The following is a 17,954-nucleotide window of genomic DNA, read 5'->3' as shown; positions in this document are numbered from 1 at the left end:
TGCAACTGAAGAACTAAAATTTAATTTAATGTTAATTTAAATAGCCACATGTGGCCAGTGGCTACATACTGGATAGTGCAAAGTTGAAAGACAAAATAAAAGTTTTTCCCAGAAACAGCAAAAGACAAAGACATGAGTAAGATAGAAAAGTTCCAGAATTTGAAGACCAGAAAAATCCAATATCTAAGTAATAGAAGTTCCAGATACAGAACAAGAGAAAACAGAAAAAAAAGGAACTAGCAACCTGAGTGTAAGGTTTATATAATTTGAGTTGATGAACATAAAATTCTTTTTTAGTATCATCATGAATTTGTGCTCTCTTAATAAGCTTAATTTCAGCTGACAGTAACGATTCTTTTCAATGCTCAACTGGTCACCAGTTTGTCAGTGGCCATTTTCTCTAGGTTCACCTCTTTTTCTTTCTCAAGGTGCTCTGTTTCCTTTACGTGGTAAACACTAAGACATTCTTGGTACAGCCAGAATGAACTACTTAGAGTACCTTTAACATGTTATCCTCTTTCACACATGCTGTTTTCTTCAGCGTGGAACCACTCACCCATCTTGAAAACCCCCACTCATCTTTGTAAAGCCAGGACACACACCAGTTCCTCTATAAGGAGACAGTAGAGGGCTTGGCTTGGAATCAGAGCTCCCCTATTGATTAAATTTGTGAGCTGGCAAGTCCCCTAACCTCCCTCTAATTGTTTCCTCATCTGTAAAATGGAAATAATGGTACTGACCTCAGAGGCTTGTTAAGGAGTAAATGAATTACTATGTCTAAGTTGCTTAGAATGGCACTTAGAACACAGCAAATGCTCAAGAAATGTTTATGATTATTAAAAAGTATTTTCTCCTAGGGACTTCCCTGGTGATCCAGTGATTAAGAATCCGCCTTCCAGTGCAGGGGATGCAGGTTTGATCCCTGGCCAAGGAACTAAGATCCCACATGCCACGGGGCAACTAAGCCCTCATGCCGCAACTATTGAGCCTGCATACCACAAGCAAAGTGAAGCCCACGCACCACAACAAAAGATCCCGCATGCCACAACAAAGATCCCAGGTGCTGCAACTAAGACCCAACACAGCCAAAAAAAAAAGTATTCTCTCCTTAGGTGGAGTTAAGTGCATGCCCTTTGTTTCCAGGGAGCCTCGAATACATCTATTATAGCACTTACCATATTTCTATATATATAACCATGTGTCTCTCCCTTAGACAATGAGTACCTCACAAGCAAGGATTATGCTCTGTTTTTCTTTATATTCCAGAACACTAGCTAACCTAACTATGCTTGTTATAGTACTTAACAAATGCTTAGTAAAGAACTGAATGGTGAGTAAGGGTAAAGATCTGGATAACTATGAGAAAGGAGAAACTGTTAACCAGAAAGACAAAAAAGAAGCAAAAGGACTTAGCAATGAAAAAGAAGCCAGGGGTGGGGGAGGAGCAAAATAGGTGAAGAAGATTAAGAGGTACAAACTACTAGATATAAAATAAATAAGTTACAAGGATGTAATGTACAGCACAGTGAATACAGTCAATATTTTATAATAACATTGTATGGAATATAATCTACAAAAATATCAAATTACTATGTTGTACACCTGAAACTAATACAGTTGACCCTTGAACAATACAGTTAATCTGAGTATAATTTATAGTCAGCCCTCCATATCCGCAGTTCTCCTGCATCTGCGGATTCAGCCAACCAACGACCGTGTAGTACTGTAGTATTTGCTATTAAAAAATACCCTTTTGTAAGTGGATGTGTGCAGTTCAAAGCCACATTGTTCAGGGGTCAACTGTATAATATTGTAAGTCAACAATACTTCACTTAAAAATAATTAAATTCCAAGTCTTCTAGTCTGAATGAAAGAGATCATGTACCTGACATTCATTCATTCAACAAAAAACATGGTAAATATAATATGGCAGTGAATATCACAAAACCCTGCCCTTATGAAGATTACACTCTACCAGGAAGAATCAGAAAATAAATAATAGATACATAATTTATGGAGTAACAAGTGCTGAAAAGAAAAAATGTTATGAAGGAAAGCTGATAAGAAATAAAGAGTTTGCTTTTGACTGTGGATAGATTATAGGAAAGCATTTATGTAGATTCAGGAGACTTTTAGAATTATGTGATTGGTATACAGACTAGAGATTGGGTTAAAGATGTGCAAGTTCTCTGCATAAATGAGATAATTAGAGTCATAAGAACTTACTTAAGGAATAAATCTGAACATAAATGAGAACAGAGTCTGAATGGAAATATGAACAGAAAAGAGAGAATGGTGGGAGAGTGTATCATAAGAGATACATACATACAATTGGGAAAAAGTAGAAGAAAACAGGAAAGGGCTCAGAGACACATAGCAGGGGTGATCAGTAAGTATTTGCTAAATTGTGAATGAGCGAAAAATCAGTTTTTACTCCCCAAGGGAGGTATTTCTAGGTTTGGTCTTGCCAGAGGCTGAATGGGGTGAGAGGAAAAAAGGTCATCAAACATTTGGTATATTCAAATGAAATGTTCAAGTATAAAGGTTTGATAATACATTTTGTGGTCACTTTTTAATTTAAGGAAATTAACCAATATACATATTTTCTCTAACATCGAGTTGTTTTCAATCTACACCCTACATAATGCCTGGATATAGAAATGCTTAAAAGATGTTTACTAAATGAAGATTTGCCTCTAGTCACAGTTCCCGAGACATAATTAAAATGTGCTCTTTTAGAAAGAAGTCTTTAATATGTTACCACGGCAGTGTCTGGATTGTAGTCATCAATCTGTTCGAAAGTATTTATATCTTTATTTCCAAGTGCTATTTGAAGAGCTATAGAATCATCAACATATCTAGGTTGGTAAGATTAAGGAAAAATGCTTTTATTAACAACCAAACAAATGATACTGTAATAAGACAGAAAAGTGTGTTCTATTGTCACAGGTTTATGACTTCAGTGGACCCTACTTACTTTCCACATTCAGCTTTACTGAAAACACAGGCATAGTTTACTAGTCACAGCAGGAGTTGGCTATTTTCTGAAGCAAAGTCCCAAGGCATCACTTATTCCCTGTCAAGGGAGACAGAGAGGAAAGTCTTGGTGACTACCTATGTGACTCATGGCTCTACATCACCCTGGATGTATGTGGCCAGTGGCTGTGGGAAGAGCATCCTCAACTGGCATACTCATATGTTCAGAGCATTCTTCCTGGTTAATTGAGCTTGCTTGCCATGAGGGGTTCTCTTAAGTGCCACCTTTGGAGTATGTACCTTAAGTGACTGACTGTACATGTTTCTGTCAAGTCAATCTAAGTAGTGAGCAAGTTATAATGGATGAGCCTCAGGTTTTTAAACAAAAAGTTACTCTAAATTTTCGCTAGCACTGTAATTAAATTTAACAAAATAAAGATTTCACTATAAAAAAAGAAAGCAAAAAACAATTTGCAAACTTTTTACTGAATGTCTCACTAAAATATAACCACAAAAATACGGAAGAAGTGCAAAGTTCTACCCTTCTGTTTCAGAAAGGATACCGCCCAGCATAGCTTAGTGTTTCAGGATCAATGTCGTCTTCATAGGCATTCAAAGGGATGAGTTTCCTTTTGATGGGATCAAAAACTAGCTGATAGAGGAAGGTATTATTGGCCCGAATAAAGCCTTTGATGTAATCTTCTGGTACTGTTATATTCATCTTGAGATAATGTCCAATTTTCTTGATAACCTAATAATGAATGTAAAAATATTTATGAGTTATCTGCAGATAAAGAAGAGGGAATGCATTATTCCCAACACCCATCACTTTACATTAGAGAAGGATGAGGAGGGATAGAAAAATCAATTGCTTGTATCTACATTAAAAACCTCTACCAGTAAACACAACCATGTCATGACTTAAAATTCTAAGTCTCTATAACCGTATTTTCTTTGGTTTTTCTATTATTAATCCAAAGAATGAAAAATTCAGTTACACATCAAATTTACATTCCTAGGTATAACTTTAAGATACATTCTTCACCATCAAAGTCCATTTCATCTAGAAAGCAAAAAACAAACAACACACAAAACCTAAGAATTAAAAAAACCCAAATATTCATAGATCATATTTTAAAAATGAAGTCAACATTCTAATTCCTGTTAGAGTCATGGATGATTAAAGCTGGAAGGGGTTTTAAATCTTTTATATCAAACTCAGAGACAAAGAAGAGAAGACGCAGAGAACTGAAGTCATCCTGTAGTCACAGGCTAATTAGTGCATGTTGCTCTATTCCGAAATCTGCCACCATCTCCCAACCTTGAGTTCTGTCTATTCTAGTATACCACCCTTAGTCCTGAGGACTCACGTCTTGTACCCTTGGAGACAAAAAATGGAAATTCTGCTCTGCAAACTCTAAGGGCTTGAGAGAACTACTCAAGGGGGGGTGGGGTAGGAATAAGCTTCTTTAATGTATGTTTAATTTTTTAAGGTAAAGACATCAGAGAAATTATAGAGCAGCAATGTATGGGGTCTCAGAGTTTTCTAGAAAATACATGATACCACATCAAATTATATGAGGAAGTAATACAAGAATCCAGTTGTACTCTATTAAGCCACATTAAAGAGATTTACATAAATGTGCAATTCCTCTCATAACTTTCACTTGTTTTAGAAGATAACTTACTTTTCATAAAAATATGATACGTATGTTAAAATGCAATTAATTAATTATTGCTAATTTTAAGTGAATTAATAAACATTTTGATTTCTCTGTTTCAATTTCTTTTTTTTTTTGGCTGCATTGGGTCTTCATTGCTGTGTGCAGGCTTTTCTCTCTAGTCGCAGCGAGCGGGGGCTACTCTTCATTGCAGTGCACAGGCTTCTCATTGTGGTGGTTTCTCTTGTTGCAGAGCATGGGATCTAGGCACGCGGGCTTCCATAGTTGTGGCACGTGGGCCCAGCAGTTGCAGCACGCAGGTCCTGGAGCAGGTGGGCTTCAATAGTTGCAGCACGCAGGCTCTAGGGTACGCAGGCTTCAGTAGTTGTGGCGCATGGGCTCAGTAGTTGTGGTGCATGGGCTTGGTTGCTCTGCAGCATGTGGGATCTTCCTGGACCAGGGATTGAACCTGTGTCCTCTGCATTGTCAGGCAGATTCTTAACCACTGTGCCACCAGGGAAGTTCCTTCTGTTTCAATTTCTGACTCAGTAAATATCAATAGCTATAACCCATATAACTAAAAATAATTGCCACAAAGAGATTTTAAGAGTGTAAAGGGATCCTGAGACCAAAAAGTTTGAGAACCAATACTACAGAGTAACAGGACAGAAATCAAAAGACTACATTTTAACATTAATTTTACCCTAGAATATCTTATCCTTAAGTTTCTTTATATTAGTCTTCATTTAAAAAAATTACTACTTGTTTTTTGTCAGTTGCTGAAAACATGGTTCATCCGTTGCCAAAACCAAAGTTCTAGTGTTTTAGTCATTTTCTCCTTTCAATGACACCATATTGGATATGGATATAATAGAATATTTAAGAAACATATTCTGAGCAGTTCATCTATTATTTAAGAACTGCTTCAGAAACTGAATATGACACTTGGTAAATCACTCTTACCTTTAAAATATCTGGATTATTGGCTAGTCTTAGTACTTTGCAGGCCTTGGCTAATCCAATCCCACGCAGTGATGAGAGATAGTCACAGCCTGAAAGAATGCACATATAACGGAACTTCTCTTCTGTGAACACATCCCCAAGCTGTTTGCACATTCCTAGCCGAGCCTGATCAACTTCTAGTCCATTTCCAAACTGGTCCATTTTTAAAATAACCTTCAAGAGGAATGGAAACTGTTAACACCTGAAAGAGCCATTTTTATTTTTCGTCATCTAAGACATTGCAGTATTTCTAAGAAGTCTTTCTTGTTCTTTATCATAACTGAGAAGAGAGACAGGTAGGCCAGTTAATTACTGTGATATTTGCAAATAAGTTACATTGAAGCATAGGCTATGGCTAGACAAGGTCATACGCCAGAACTCAATTGTCTTGACTCTGGTATAAAGAAGGCCCTTTTTGACATGATAACCTATTACAGGGTTATCATATCAAATACCAATTCATACAAAAAGCATTTTCTCCTTACCTTCCGCTTTTACATATTAAAGTAACCCTTTTGCTTAGTCTTAAAGTAATACATGTCCATTGTAGAAAATTTGGAAAACACAGAAACTCAGGAAGAAGAAAACAGAAGTTGCCTCAAATGCCTCATCTATCACTGTTACCCAGCATTAACCTTTTCACAGATCCTTCTTCATCTATGAAATAAATAGATAATATAAATAACACAGATATTAACAAAAATGAAATCACCTTATAGTTTTGTATCTTAATATATCATAATAAAATTTTCCATTAAATAATTTTATACATAATTCTAAATAACTGCATAACATCTCATTAGTAGATAAGTTAGCTTATTTACCTAACCTAATTGAAAAATATAAAGCATATGTTATCATTATTAAAATATAAGGCCACATTCCACTAAAGAATTTGGAGAAAACAAAACCCTCTAACTGTAAGGGCTTACTCTGAAAAATCGTCCAGATTACACAAATGTCAAGCAGCAAAACCTTTCTTTTCATTTTAATAAAACAATTATTAACAACTGTAAGTAAATATTAGTTGCAGGTATTAAATAGGATAAAAAACTTCAGCTCCTGATTTACACTATTTCCATCCACACAGAAAAATAGTATGGAGTAGTTGTAGTTAGGTACCTTTTTACAGCCAAAAGCGAGGAGATCAGAGTCTTCTGTAATTACAGCTTGTACAATACCAGCCTTGTTAAGATAGGCCAACTGTGCATCTGCTTCATATGGAGCCACAAGACAATCTACTCCCTGAGACCGAGCAGCCTATGGGAAAGGATTGGTCAATCTAAAGAACAGCATCTGCAAAGCACTGAACAACTTCCTATATCAAACCCATTTTATTACCAGCCTCAACATGTATTGAATACTTGCTAATATTATTTTTGAAAATCATTTCCTTTGAAGTAAGTTTTTCTACTTTTAGTCCTATATATATTGAACTAATCATACAGCCACTAAGAAATCTTTTTTTTAAAATCAATATATAAATTAGGAAAAAAGAAATATTGCTGTACATTTGGGGGCAAATACAAGCTATAAAGCTTAATTATTTCAAATTATAGAAAGCTACCATCTTAAGAACGATTATGCTCTAAAAAGAACACAAGTCATGCGTTTCCCCAGGTTCTCTTATCACAGGACACGAGTCTGACACTGTACTGAACAGAATTTAATCACTATCTTCCTATTTGTTCACCAAGCAGTTTGAACACAGACCTGAAAAGGGGGAAGTGTGGGCTGTGATTTTGGGCATGCTGACACTAAGATTTATGGTAATAGGTAATAAGGAAATAAGCTTCTAAGAAGCAGATCAAGTAGACTAGAAGTCTGTAGAGATCCTGAGTTGGCCAGGCTACTTCAACAGATCTCTGACAGTCATTCATGAGTGAAGGTTACAGTAACTGTCGAAGACTATGAGAGTGGGGTGGGGTTGAACCTCCAGGAATTTATTCCTTGCATCTCTGCGGAGCACATCTATCTATGTAAGTGACACATCTAAAACGGGAGAGCTTCACTTATTCCTTAGGATTTCTCCCTTGGAAACTGTTGGACTCCTCTCTTCTACCTACAGATACTATTCCTTCTTCCTATGACACCCAGCTTTCCTGAAGGTTAGGCCTAGAATAATTTTCCTCCCTTTACTCCCTTAACAAACAACTCAACAAACAACTTATAACTAGCTAAATGAACCCAGTAATTTGTTACTTTGGCTTAATTTCTTATTTAGCTCACCTTAATTACGTTGTGGGCCATAGCGTGTGTGATATTGATAGAACGGGTGAAACATTCTCTGGCTTCTGAGACCTTCCCCTCACGAAGAAGCTGCTTTCCCTTAAGAAGATTGGCTTGTCTTCTTCTGCAAGATAAAAAAAAAAAGGTGAGAGAAGGACTCAAAAAATTACAATAAAACTATAATTCAAGAATTTTTCCTAGAATAAAAAATGTTTGACTCATTTGAAAGTGCACATCCAATCCTTGAGAACATTAACCCAGATCTTTGGGGCTTCTAGACAAAAAGAACAAGGATTTATAGTGCCTGTACACACAAGCTTATCATCAGACTTTCCCATAGCAATGCTTCATGTCAAAAGAAAATGGAGTAATGAAGACACTTAAGAAAATGTAAGTCAAGGCTTTTACACCATTAAAACTAACTTTCCAGTGTAAAGGGTGCAACTTTATCAACATACTAAGAACTTGAAGTATACTGTTTCCTGTGAGTTTCTCTGTGGAATCTATTAATACTAGAGGACAAACTATGGAAAAACCAAAAAAACATGAGAGACATTGATATAAGGACTATTAATAGCCATCAGCTTTATCGTGATTTGTAGACACAAGACTAAATAACTACTGCTCTCTCCCTGTTTAGGGAGAAAGCAGTAGTTATATGCCCTGACAATGTAGTACCACTATGTTTGAAATGGGGGGAGAGAGTGCACATGCAAAGGAAAGAAAAAGAAACTGTAACAGTTTTCAACAATCATATTGGTAGTGGTAGTATTCGTATTTTATTCTGAATCTATTGTTGAGTATAATGTGGGGTAAAATAAATGAGTTATTATAAGATATTCTAACTTTATTATCCTTGTATACTTGAAAACGAGGATTCTTAGTAGGAAAGAAAGGAGCAACGGACACCATACAGAAAAAGTTAAGTAAAAAAAAACCCTGTAGTCTTGAATTTGAATTGAAGTATCAGTATGAACTCATGAAGTTTACCTTTTAAGTAAACGTGCATATACACATACACACAAATTTCCTAGTTCACTTTTAAACTGAGCTCCAGAGATGAGGAGACTTTGTAGAAAAGGATTTTAAATGCCCCTCCCACCACTACAGTGGCAAAAAGAAAGCTGATCCTACAGAGATAAGTCAGAAAGAGCACTCAGGTCAGAGACAGACAGCTGAAACATTTTTTAGCCTTTCTTGAAGTTAGCAAGAGGAAATAACTCTGTAATTAGAATTAAGAACAGGATGGGGGACACCCAGGTGGGATATGGCATGGACTAGTCTCTTAGCCACACTGGTTTAGGGTTGTCACCAATCCTTTAAGAAGTAACCTGGAACTAACTTTTTATTGAAAGTATTTTTAATAAACTGTGCATTATTCCTACTAGAATGTGGGTGCAGACAGTCCCAGTTAATCCTTTTATAAACTTTATAAAGTTCTGACTTTAAGAATCAGAGCCCACTAAATACAGCTAGATTGAAAAACCTAGACCTGAAGAGCCCTCTCTAATTTGATTCTAGGCCCAGAGATGGCAAAACTAGGCAAGCAGCACTCTCACAAAATGATCACTCAGTGAGGTTTACTTCTATTTGGGGCTAACTCATACTACCTTTAACAACTAAGCCCAGTGCTCTTTCCTGTACAGCATAATGACTCCTGGACCTAAAAACTAACACAGGGTAAAAACAAGAACAGATGAAAAGTGGCAGAATAGATGCTTCAATAAAATACAGAAATTCTTTCTAAGGTCTGTTATAAAAATACTAGATTCTGTTGAGTTAAATATGAATGACAAAATTTCAATTATAACTACTGAAAGAACAGAAATAGAGTACATCACTTTTCAACTAGAAACAAGAGACAACAATAAGGGTGGAAAAAACAATCAACCCAGAAGTTAAGCAAGGTAGGAGCTATAGATTAGTAATTAATGATCAATGTAAAAAGAATAAAACTCTCCAGTTTTAAAAATGACAAAGATTGGGCTTCCCTGGTGGCGCAGTGGTTGAGAGTCTGCCTGTCGATGCAGGGGACAGGGGTTTGTGCCCCAGTCCGGGAGGATCCCGCATGCCGCGGAGCGGCTGGGCCCGTGAGCCATGGCCGCTGAGCCTGCGCGTCCGGAGCCTGTGCTCCGCAACGGGAGAGGCCACAACAGTGAGAGGCCCGCATACCGCAAAAAAAAAAAAAAATGACAAAGATTGACAGAATGGATAAAAAAATTACAGTGATGTGTTCTTTATAGAAGACAAACTTAAAACCAATGACATAGTAAAACTGAAAATAAACAGAAAAAGACATTAGGAACATACAAAAGAAAATTGTTACTGCTATACAAACATCAGACAGGATAGACTTTAGAACAAAAAAGCATAGAGACTAAAAGAGTCACTGCATATTGCTTCAATTTGCCACAAAAATATAACAAATCCTAAACTTGAATGCAACCAATAAAATAGCTTCAAAATAAACAAAGCAAAAAAAATCGGACAGAACTACAAGGTAATTGACAATTCTGCTATCATAGTGAAATTTTAATGTACTTTTCTCAGTAATTGATGAATTAAGTAGACACACATAAAAAACAAACAAAAAAAACATTAAAAAACCCAATAAGGATATAGAAGATTTGAACATTACAACCAATAAGCTTGATTCACTGGACAGACATAAAACCATCCACTCAATAACTGAAGAACACATATTCCTTTCTAGCACACATGGAACATCTAAGGAAATCTGTTCATGTACTAGAGATTAAAATAAGCCTCAATAAACTAAAATAAAAAGAAATTTGTATTATACAGACCACAATCTCAGATCTTAAAAAGTTAAAGAATTAACTTACTCTCTTCTAGACTTCTCCACTTCCTTTTTAGAAGGTAAAGTACATCCATCAAATACCAGGATAGGCTTGATCCCATGAGATAGTAACATATTTACAAATTTCATACAAAATCCTACATACCTATGAAAATGAAGAAAAATAATTAAATGCTTTGCATATTTAGGTAATACTTTTGCTATTTTTAAAACCAAATGAGACATATTATGAAAAGAGGTTTCTGTTTTTTTTAAGCAAATGTTTTCACAGGAAATGTAAACTCTAATTTAGACTTGGATCCTAATGGGCTATGGGATATTTGCTTTCCTCATGTGTAGATTAAAAGGCTTTGACATCCCTTTCAGTTCTGACATTGTGTGATTCTATATCTAGCCTTTTTACCCCATTTTCTTTTTTTTTTTGCTTTGAGAAATTTCAAATCTATTGAAAAGTTGAAAGAATAGTAGAAAAAATACCTGATTTCTCCAACAACACCATTATCATATCCAAGAAACTTAACAGCCACAAAATACCATCTAATATACAGTCTACATTAAAATTTGTCTGATTGTCCCAGTATTGTTATAACCAGTGGTGACCTGCTAAATGTTTAACAAGTTCTAGAGAAAGTGGTACCTAATATGTAGCATTTGCCAATCCCTGACATGAATATTCTACAGTGGTGGATAAACTACCAATATGGGCTCCCTAAATGCTGAACTGGGAGGAGATGGTGTATAGCCAGCTCATAAAAATTGACTCCAGCACAGCACTGCTACAATTTTTTCCCCTAGTCCAGGATGCAAACAAGAATCAGGTATTGCATTTCAATTTTTATTCTGGCAAGACAGTTAACAATAGCTCCATGTAGATTCATTCCAGGGTCACATGGATGGCTCAACATATGCAAATCATCACTGTGATACACCACATCAACAAAAGACAAAAACCATACGATGATCATCTCAATAGATACAGAAAAAACATTTGACAAGATTCAACATCCATTCATGATAAAAACCCTTACGAAAGTGGGTATAGAGGGAACATATCTCAACATAATAAAAACTATTTATGACAAACCCACAGCCAATATAATACTCAATGGTGAAAGCTCAAAGCCTTCCTGCTAAAATCTGGAACAAGACAACGATGTCCGCTCTCACCACTTCTCTTCAGCATAGTATTAGAAGTCTTTTCCACAGCAATCAGACAATAAAAAAGAAATAAAAGGTATTCAGATTGGTAAGGAAGACATGATACCATACATAGAAAACCGTAAAGTTGTCACATAAAAACTACTAGAACTGATAAATGAATTCAGCAAGGTAGCGGGATACAAGATTAACATACAGAAATCTGTTGCATTTCTTTACACTAACAATGAAATAGCAGAAAGGGAATATAAACAATCCCTTTTAAAATACTTAGGAATAAACCTCACCAAGGAGGTGAAAGACTTATATGCTGGGAACTACAAAACATTAATAAAGGAAATTGAAGAAATGAAAAGATATCCCATGCTCTTGGATTGGAAGAATTAATATTGTTAAAATGGCCATATGACCCAAAGCAATCTACAGATTTAATGCAACACCCATCAAAATACCCAAGACATTTTCATAGAACTAGAACAATAACCCTAAAATTTATATGGAACCATAGAAGACCCAGAATTGCCAAAGCAATCCTGAGAAAAAAGAACAAAGCAGGAGGCATAACCTGCCTAGACTTCAGACAATACTACAAAGCTATAGTAATCAAAACAGCATGGTATTCGCACAAAAACAGACATACAGATTAATGGAACCGAATAGAGATCCCAAAAATAAACCCACACACCTATGGACAATTAATCTTCAACAAAGGAGGCAAGAATATACAATGGGGAGAAGACAGTCTCTTCAGCAAGTGATGCTGGGAAAGTTGGACAGCTGCATTTAAATCAATGAAGCTAGAACACAGCCTCACACCATACACAAAAATAAACTCAAAATGGCTTAAAGACTAATATAAGACAAGACACCATAAAACTCCTGGAAGAGAACATAGACAAAACATTCTCTGACATAAATCATACCAATGCTTTCTTAGGTCAGGCTCCCAAGGCAATAGAAATAAAAGCAATAATAAATAAATGGGACCTAATCAAACTTACAAGCTTTTGCACAGAAAAGGAAACAATAAACAAAACAAAAAGACAACCTATGGACTGGGAGAAAATATTTGCAAATGATGTGACTGAAAAGGGCTCAATTTCCAAAATATACAAACAGCTCCTACAGTTCAATTACAAAAAAACCCCAAACAACCCAATCAAAAAATGGGCAGAAGACCTACATAGACATTTCGCCAAAGAAGACATACAGATGCCTAATAGGCACATGAAAAGATGCTCATCATCACTAATTATTAGCGAAATGCAAATCAAAACAACAGTGAGACAGTGAGGTACCACCTCACACCACAGAATGGCCATCATTAAAAAGTCTACAAATAATAAATGCTGGGGAAGGTGTGGAGAAAAGGGAATCCTCTTACACTGTTGGTGGGAATATAAATTGGTGCAGCCACTATAGAAAACAGTATGGAGGGAGGTTCCTTAAAAAGCTAAAAATAGAGTTGCCATATGATCCAACAATCCCACTCCTGGGCATATACCCAGACAAAACTGTAATTTGAAAAGATACATGCACCCCTATTTTCACAGCAGCACTATTTACAACAGCCAAGACATGGAAACAACCTAAATGTCCATTGAAAAATGAACGGATAAAGAAGATGTGGTATACATATAAAAGCAATGAAACGATGCCATTTGCAGCAACATGGATGGACCTAGAGATTATCATACTAAGTGAAGTAAGTCAGAAAGAGAAAGACAAATACCATATGATATCACTTACACATGGAATCTAAAATACAACACGAACGAACACATCTATGAAACAAAAACAGACTCACAAATATAGAACACAGACTTGTTATTGCCAAAGGGGAGGAGGGGTTGGGGAGGCAAGGATTGGGAGTTTGGGATTAGCAGATGCAAACTATTATATATAGGAAGGATAAACAACAAGGTCCTACAGTATAGCACAGGGAACTATACTCAATATACTGGGATAAACCATAAGGAAAAAGAATTTATATATATGTATAACTGAATTACTTTGCTGTACAGTAGAAATTAAACACAACATTGTAAATCAACTAGACATCAATGAAATTTAAAAACAATAGCTACACGTACAACTTCCATCAATTTTAACTCAAAAATATGAAAAGACACAATCTTAAAAGATAATCTTCTAAATCAAATATATTCATCTTAATGGAAAATTCACTACATTGTTCTTTTTTTCCTTTTATTGTAAACCAGTGACAATAGACCTTCATAGTCTACAGAACAATGATTGTGACCTAGTGATTAAGTATCAAGTAAAAATAGAAGAAAGCAAACATAAAATTGTAATAAATTTTAAAGGAAATTTACTTTTTTATTAAAAACTAGACAGAGGGACTCCCCTGGCGGTCCACTGGTTGGGATTCTGTGCTTCCACTGCAGGGAGCATGGGTTAGATCCCTGGTCAGGGAACTATGATCCTGCATACCGTGCAGTGTGGCAAAAAAAAATTACTAGAGAGAATATAAACATCAGACACCTGGTGCCCTCACTTTATATATTTTAGACATCTTTCCAGGTCAGCACATATAGAGCGACATCATTCTTTATTACGGTCATAAAGGTTTATCATAGGCTTATCCAAATTTTCTGACCTTTTCTGGTTAATATCCCCATCCAAAGGTGAAAAAAAAAAAGGAAAGTAAACTATCAAATGTGACTTATTAGTTGCAGTGGGAAAAAAAATTACACAATACTTTGCTGAAAGTCCTGAGACTTTCTAGTTCAGTAAACATTTACTAAACACCTACAACATGGTCAGTCCTGTGGAGTTCATCTCTGACAACAAAGGATACTCCCTGTACTCTGGACAACTCTTCCAGTTAGTCAAAAATCTCAGAATCCTTAAAAATTACCAAAAAACTAGAGATAAAGTTTCCCCCCAGTGAAGACAATTCAAAGAAACACTGAAGGTAGCACTGAAAAACTTGCAGGCTTCAACTGTAATTGCAACTGCTCAAATTTAGTGGTGGAAAAGAAATCACTTTCAAAAAATGATTATAACATGGGCTTCCCTGGTGGCGCAGTGGTTGAGAGTCTGCCTGCCGATGCAGGGGACACGCGTTCGTGCCCCAGTCCGGGAGGATCCCACATGCCGCGGCGCGGCTGGGCCCGTGAGCCATGGCCGCTGAGCCTGCACATCCGGAGCCTGTGCTCCGCAACGGGAGAGGCCACAGCAGTGAGGGGCCCGCGTACCGCAAAAAAAAAAAAAAAAAATGATTATAGCAGTTGGAGTAGCAGAAGTGCCCAGACTCCTTCAGATCCACACAAACTGTAACAGGTAACTTTTGGTCAAATTAACTCCATAGGCCTGAAAGCCCAAAACATACATTCATCTTTCAATAATGACTTCTCTGTTATTCTCCATCCCCACCCCTTCCCTCCATCTTCTGTAAACAAAAAGGGTTATTACTGTCCATTGTGCTTAAGTAAATCAGACTAAGATCTGTGAGCCTTTCCTCTAGGAGATAAATAATATATTGCAAAAAAGAAAAAAGAAAACACATAATAGTATCCAAATTCCTGTGGGAAATCTCTGTCCAAAAACTATGCTTGCTTGTTTTTCTAGTGTTTCTATTTAAAAAATAAAGAGGACATTCGTCCTGCCTCAAATGAGGTCACAGAGTTATGACTGGATGTCAACAGGGTCACCAGTTTTGGCCCCAAGTGAAGTAAAAGGGAGTCAGAACACCTTGTCCCTTAGAAGCAACTGCCTTGTTTTGCTAATAGGGCTTAGCAATGTGTTGTCTGTACCCAAGAAAGTAGGAGTCTGAAATCACCATGGATTTTTAGAATATTGTTAAAAAGTTTACCTTAGATAAAGAATAAAGAATACAGTCTTTGTCCATTAGTGTCCTAATACTCTGGCTTAGTAGAAAGAATGAAAACTAGGACTATAACATAGAAGGAAATGTTCCCTGATTTGGCAATATTCTAAAGTACATACTCTCACGTCTTGATAAACCTGGCATTGAATAAAAATGATCCCTTTCTGAAAAAAAGGCATTATAAGTCTCATTCTTGGCAATGAATTAATATAAGGTCCAAACTTACTTATCGGTAGGTTCACCTTTGGCTAGTTTTTCAGCACAAGCTACAGCTCCTTTGTGAAGCCAGCAGTATGTATCCACAGCTACTACCTGCCCTTTATACTTCCTCATGTGGATAGGTTCAGAAGCTTCTTTGATAAATTGCAGTAATCCTTGTATCCCCATAGTGCCAAGTTAACTACATGATATGAAAAGAAAAAGGCAAAGTTTAAAGCAAAATATATTTACCCAAAAGTGTTGGAAAAACAAAGGAAAAGAGCTTGGAAACTGATATAGCAGCGATTATCGTTCAGATATTTGAGAATCATGCTCTTTAATATTTTAAGTGGGCTCCTCCCTGTCAAACAATTTCCATAGTCTAAAATATTTACCCCAATCACTAATACTATCTCTAATGCCACTTCATAGTTCCTTAATGTTAAAGTGCCTTCCCACTTGGAATCATAACATTTGCTCCAAGCCCTTAATACAGTATAAAGCAAGCAGAAAGTACTAAAAAAGTATGAGACTGTTTTCTCTCCAAAAAGGCATTGTTAAAATCTATAAAACTATGTATGCTATGATACCACATTGCCTCTACACAGGCATTATAAGAAATAACATGCAAAACAGTTTGTAGAACATTTTAACTGAAAAATAAAATAATCAAACACAATTATAGAACTAAAGCTGTACTTGTCTAGGAATGAAATTAACTGCCATCAGAACGCTTTATCCCAACCAATGAACGTTGTTTATAACAGTGGTGGGTGGCGTCCAGAGGCAACTCCACTGGACTCTCTGAAAGCTATCCCCAAATAATGTGAAACCATGCCTGCTGTGCAAATAGTTTCAAGAAAAATGTTTTAGCTTCCCACCCTCTTCCGTCTAGGTTGCAGCCCCCAAGCCCTTTCTATATGGAAACCTGTAGCTGCCAGTCCTTTTTCAAGCAACTATTGCCCCTTCCCCCAACTCCCCTGATAAAAAAGTAAAAGCAGTAGACACTGAGTAGCTGCTCAGCATTTTGTAAAATAAATCTCTCCCATAAGGCATTACGTTTGGGAGGAAAGGAAGAAAGTACAGGATCAGAAGTCAGACTTACCCTGTTGAAACCCTGTATCAAAGCTGTGCTACTCTAGTTCAGCAGTTCTCAATTTTCAATTCTTGGCACATTCTCAACTCCACTCCTAGGGACTATGATTCATTAGTCCTGGAGTGAGGCGGGAATTCTAAATTTTAAATATGGCAGGTAATTTGGACACAGGAGGTCCTCTAGCCACAGTTTAGGAAAAACAATTAGTCTCCTACCTCTCAGACGTTCCTGAAAAGAGTTTTCTTTCTCTGAGGAAAACTGACATAGTATATACATTTCGTGAAACTTACATTTTTTTCTAAGTTAGGTAAATATTCTCGAATAAATGTTTCCTCTTCAGCACAATGAGAACGATGCGGGGCCTTAGGCACAAAGCATCCTCAGGAGACCGCCCGCAGCACCAAGTAGTAGTGACAGCACAACGTCACCGCTCCATCCCGTTTCACAGGGATTGGCAGGGAGGCCCACAGGCCCTTTCCAGGAAACACGTTCCTTTGGCCTGCACAACGTTAAGAAAACAATGTACTTGTCAAACATTTGGAAGCTGGGAAGTTGCATGTAAAACTGACCTGATAGCTTGCGCAGGAAAACGAGAGGACCCTCCCTCGGTTCGCCGAACCGCAGCCCTGGCCAGGCCGAGCGCGCTCCCCCGGCCCATACACCGCCACACTACAAATTCATTTCAGGGGTGCCCCCCAGCCCCGCGCCGCCCTCGGGGCCACTGCAGGGTCCGGGAACGCGTGAGACCCTCCCCTTCAGCCCCGCAGACCCCGGATCCCGAGGGCAGGGGCGGGAACCAGCGGGGACCCACCGCGTGCCCTGAACAGCCCGCTCCGCTCGCTTCCCGGCTAGGTCCCGCGCCGTCCGTCGGAGGGCAGCCCTGTGAGGGCTCAGAAGCCTATCCTCACGGCCCCCACTCGCCTGGGCCGGAGCACGCTAGGCGGCTTCGGGGAACTCAAG

At 37.4% G+C, this 17,954-nt stretch overlaps 1 protein-coding gene across 2 annotated transcripts in view; it reads right to left on the bottom strand.

Annotated features, from left to right (window-relative positions):
* EXO1 (exonuclease 1) overlaps window positions 1-17,491 on the bottom strand; it is a 38,174-nt gene extending 20,683 nt beyond the window's left edge. The window contains exons 1-8 of one of the 2 annotated variants that reach the window (XM_065880844.1): window positions 17,285-17,491; window positions 15,927-16,100; window positions 10,715-10,834; window positions 7,869-7,992; window positions 6,762-6,899; window positions 5,601-5,813; window positions 3,540-3,727; window positions 2,762-2,858 (exon numbers count right to left, since the gene is read on the bottom strand). In XM_065880844.1, coding sequence (XP_065736916.1) covers window positions 2,762-2,858; window positions 3,540-3,727; window positions 5,601-5,813; window positions 6,762-6,899; window positions 7,869-7,992; window positions 10,715-10,834; window positions 15,927-16,087 — 1,041 coding nt within the window. In that variant the 5' untranslated portion in view covers window positions 16,088-16,100; window positions 17,285-17,491. Of the gene's footprint in view, window positions 1-2,761; window positions 2,859-3,539; window positions 3,728-5,600; window positions 5,814-6,761; window positions 6,900-7,868; window positions 7,993-10,714; window positions 10,835-15,926; window positions 16,101-17,284 lie in introns of those variants that run through there. The other variant, XM_065880849.1, reaches the window with a different exon arrangement.
* Between the last annotated feature and the right edge of the window lie 463 nt (window positions 17,492-17,954).

This window comes from Phocoena phocoena, chromosome 1, assembly GCF_963924675.1.
Source record: "Phocoena phocoena chromosome 1, mPhoPho1.1, whole genome shotgun sequence".
Classification (NCBI taxonomy): domain Eukaryota; kingdom Metazoa; phylum Chordata; class Mammalia; order Artiodactyla; family Phocoenidae; genus Phocoena; species Phocoena phocoena.
This window is presented reverse-complemented; position numbering and strand designations above follow the sequence as displayed.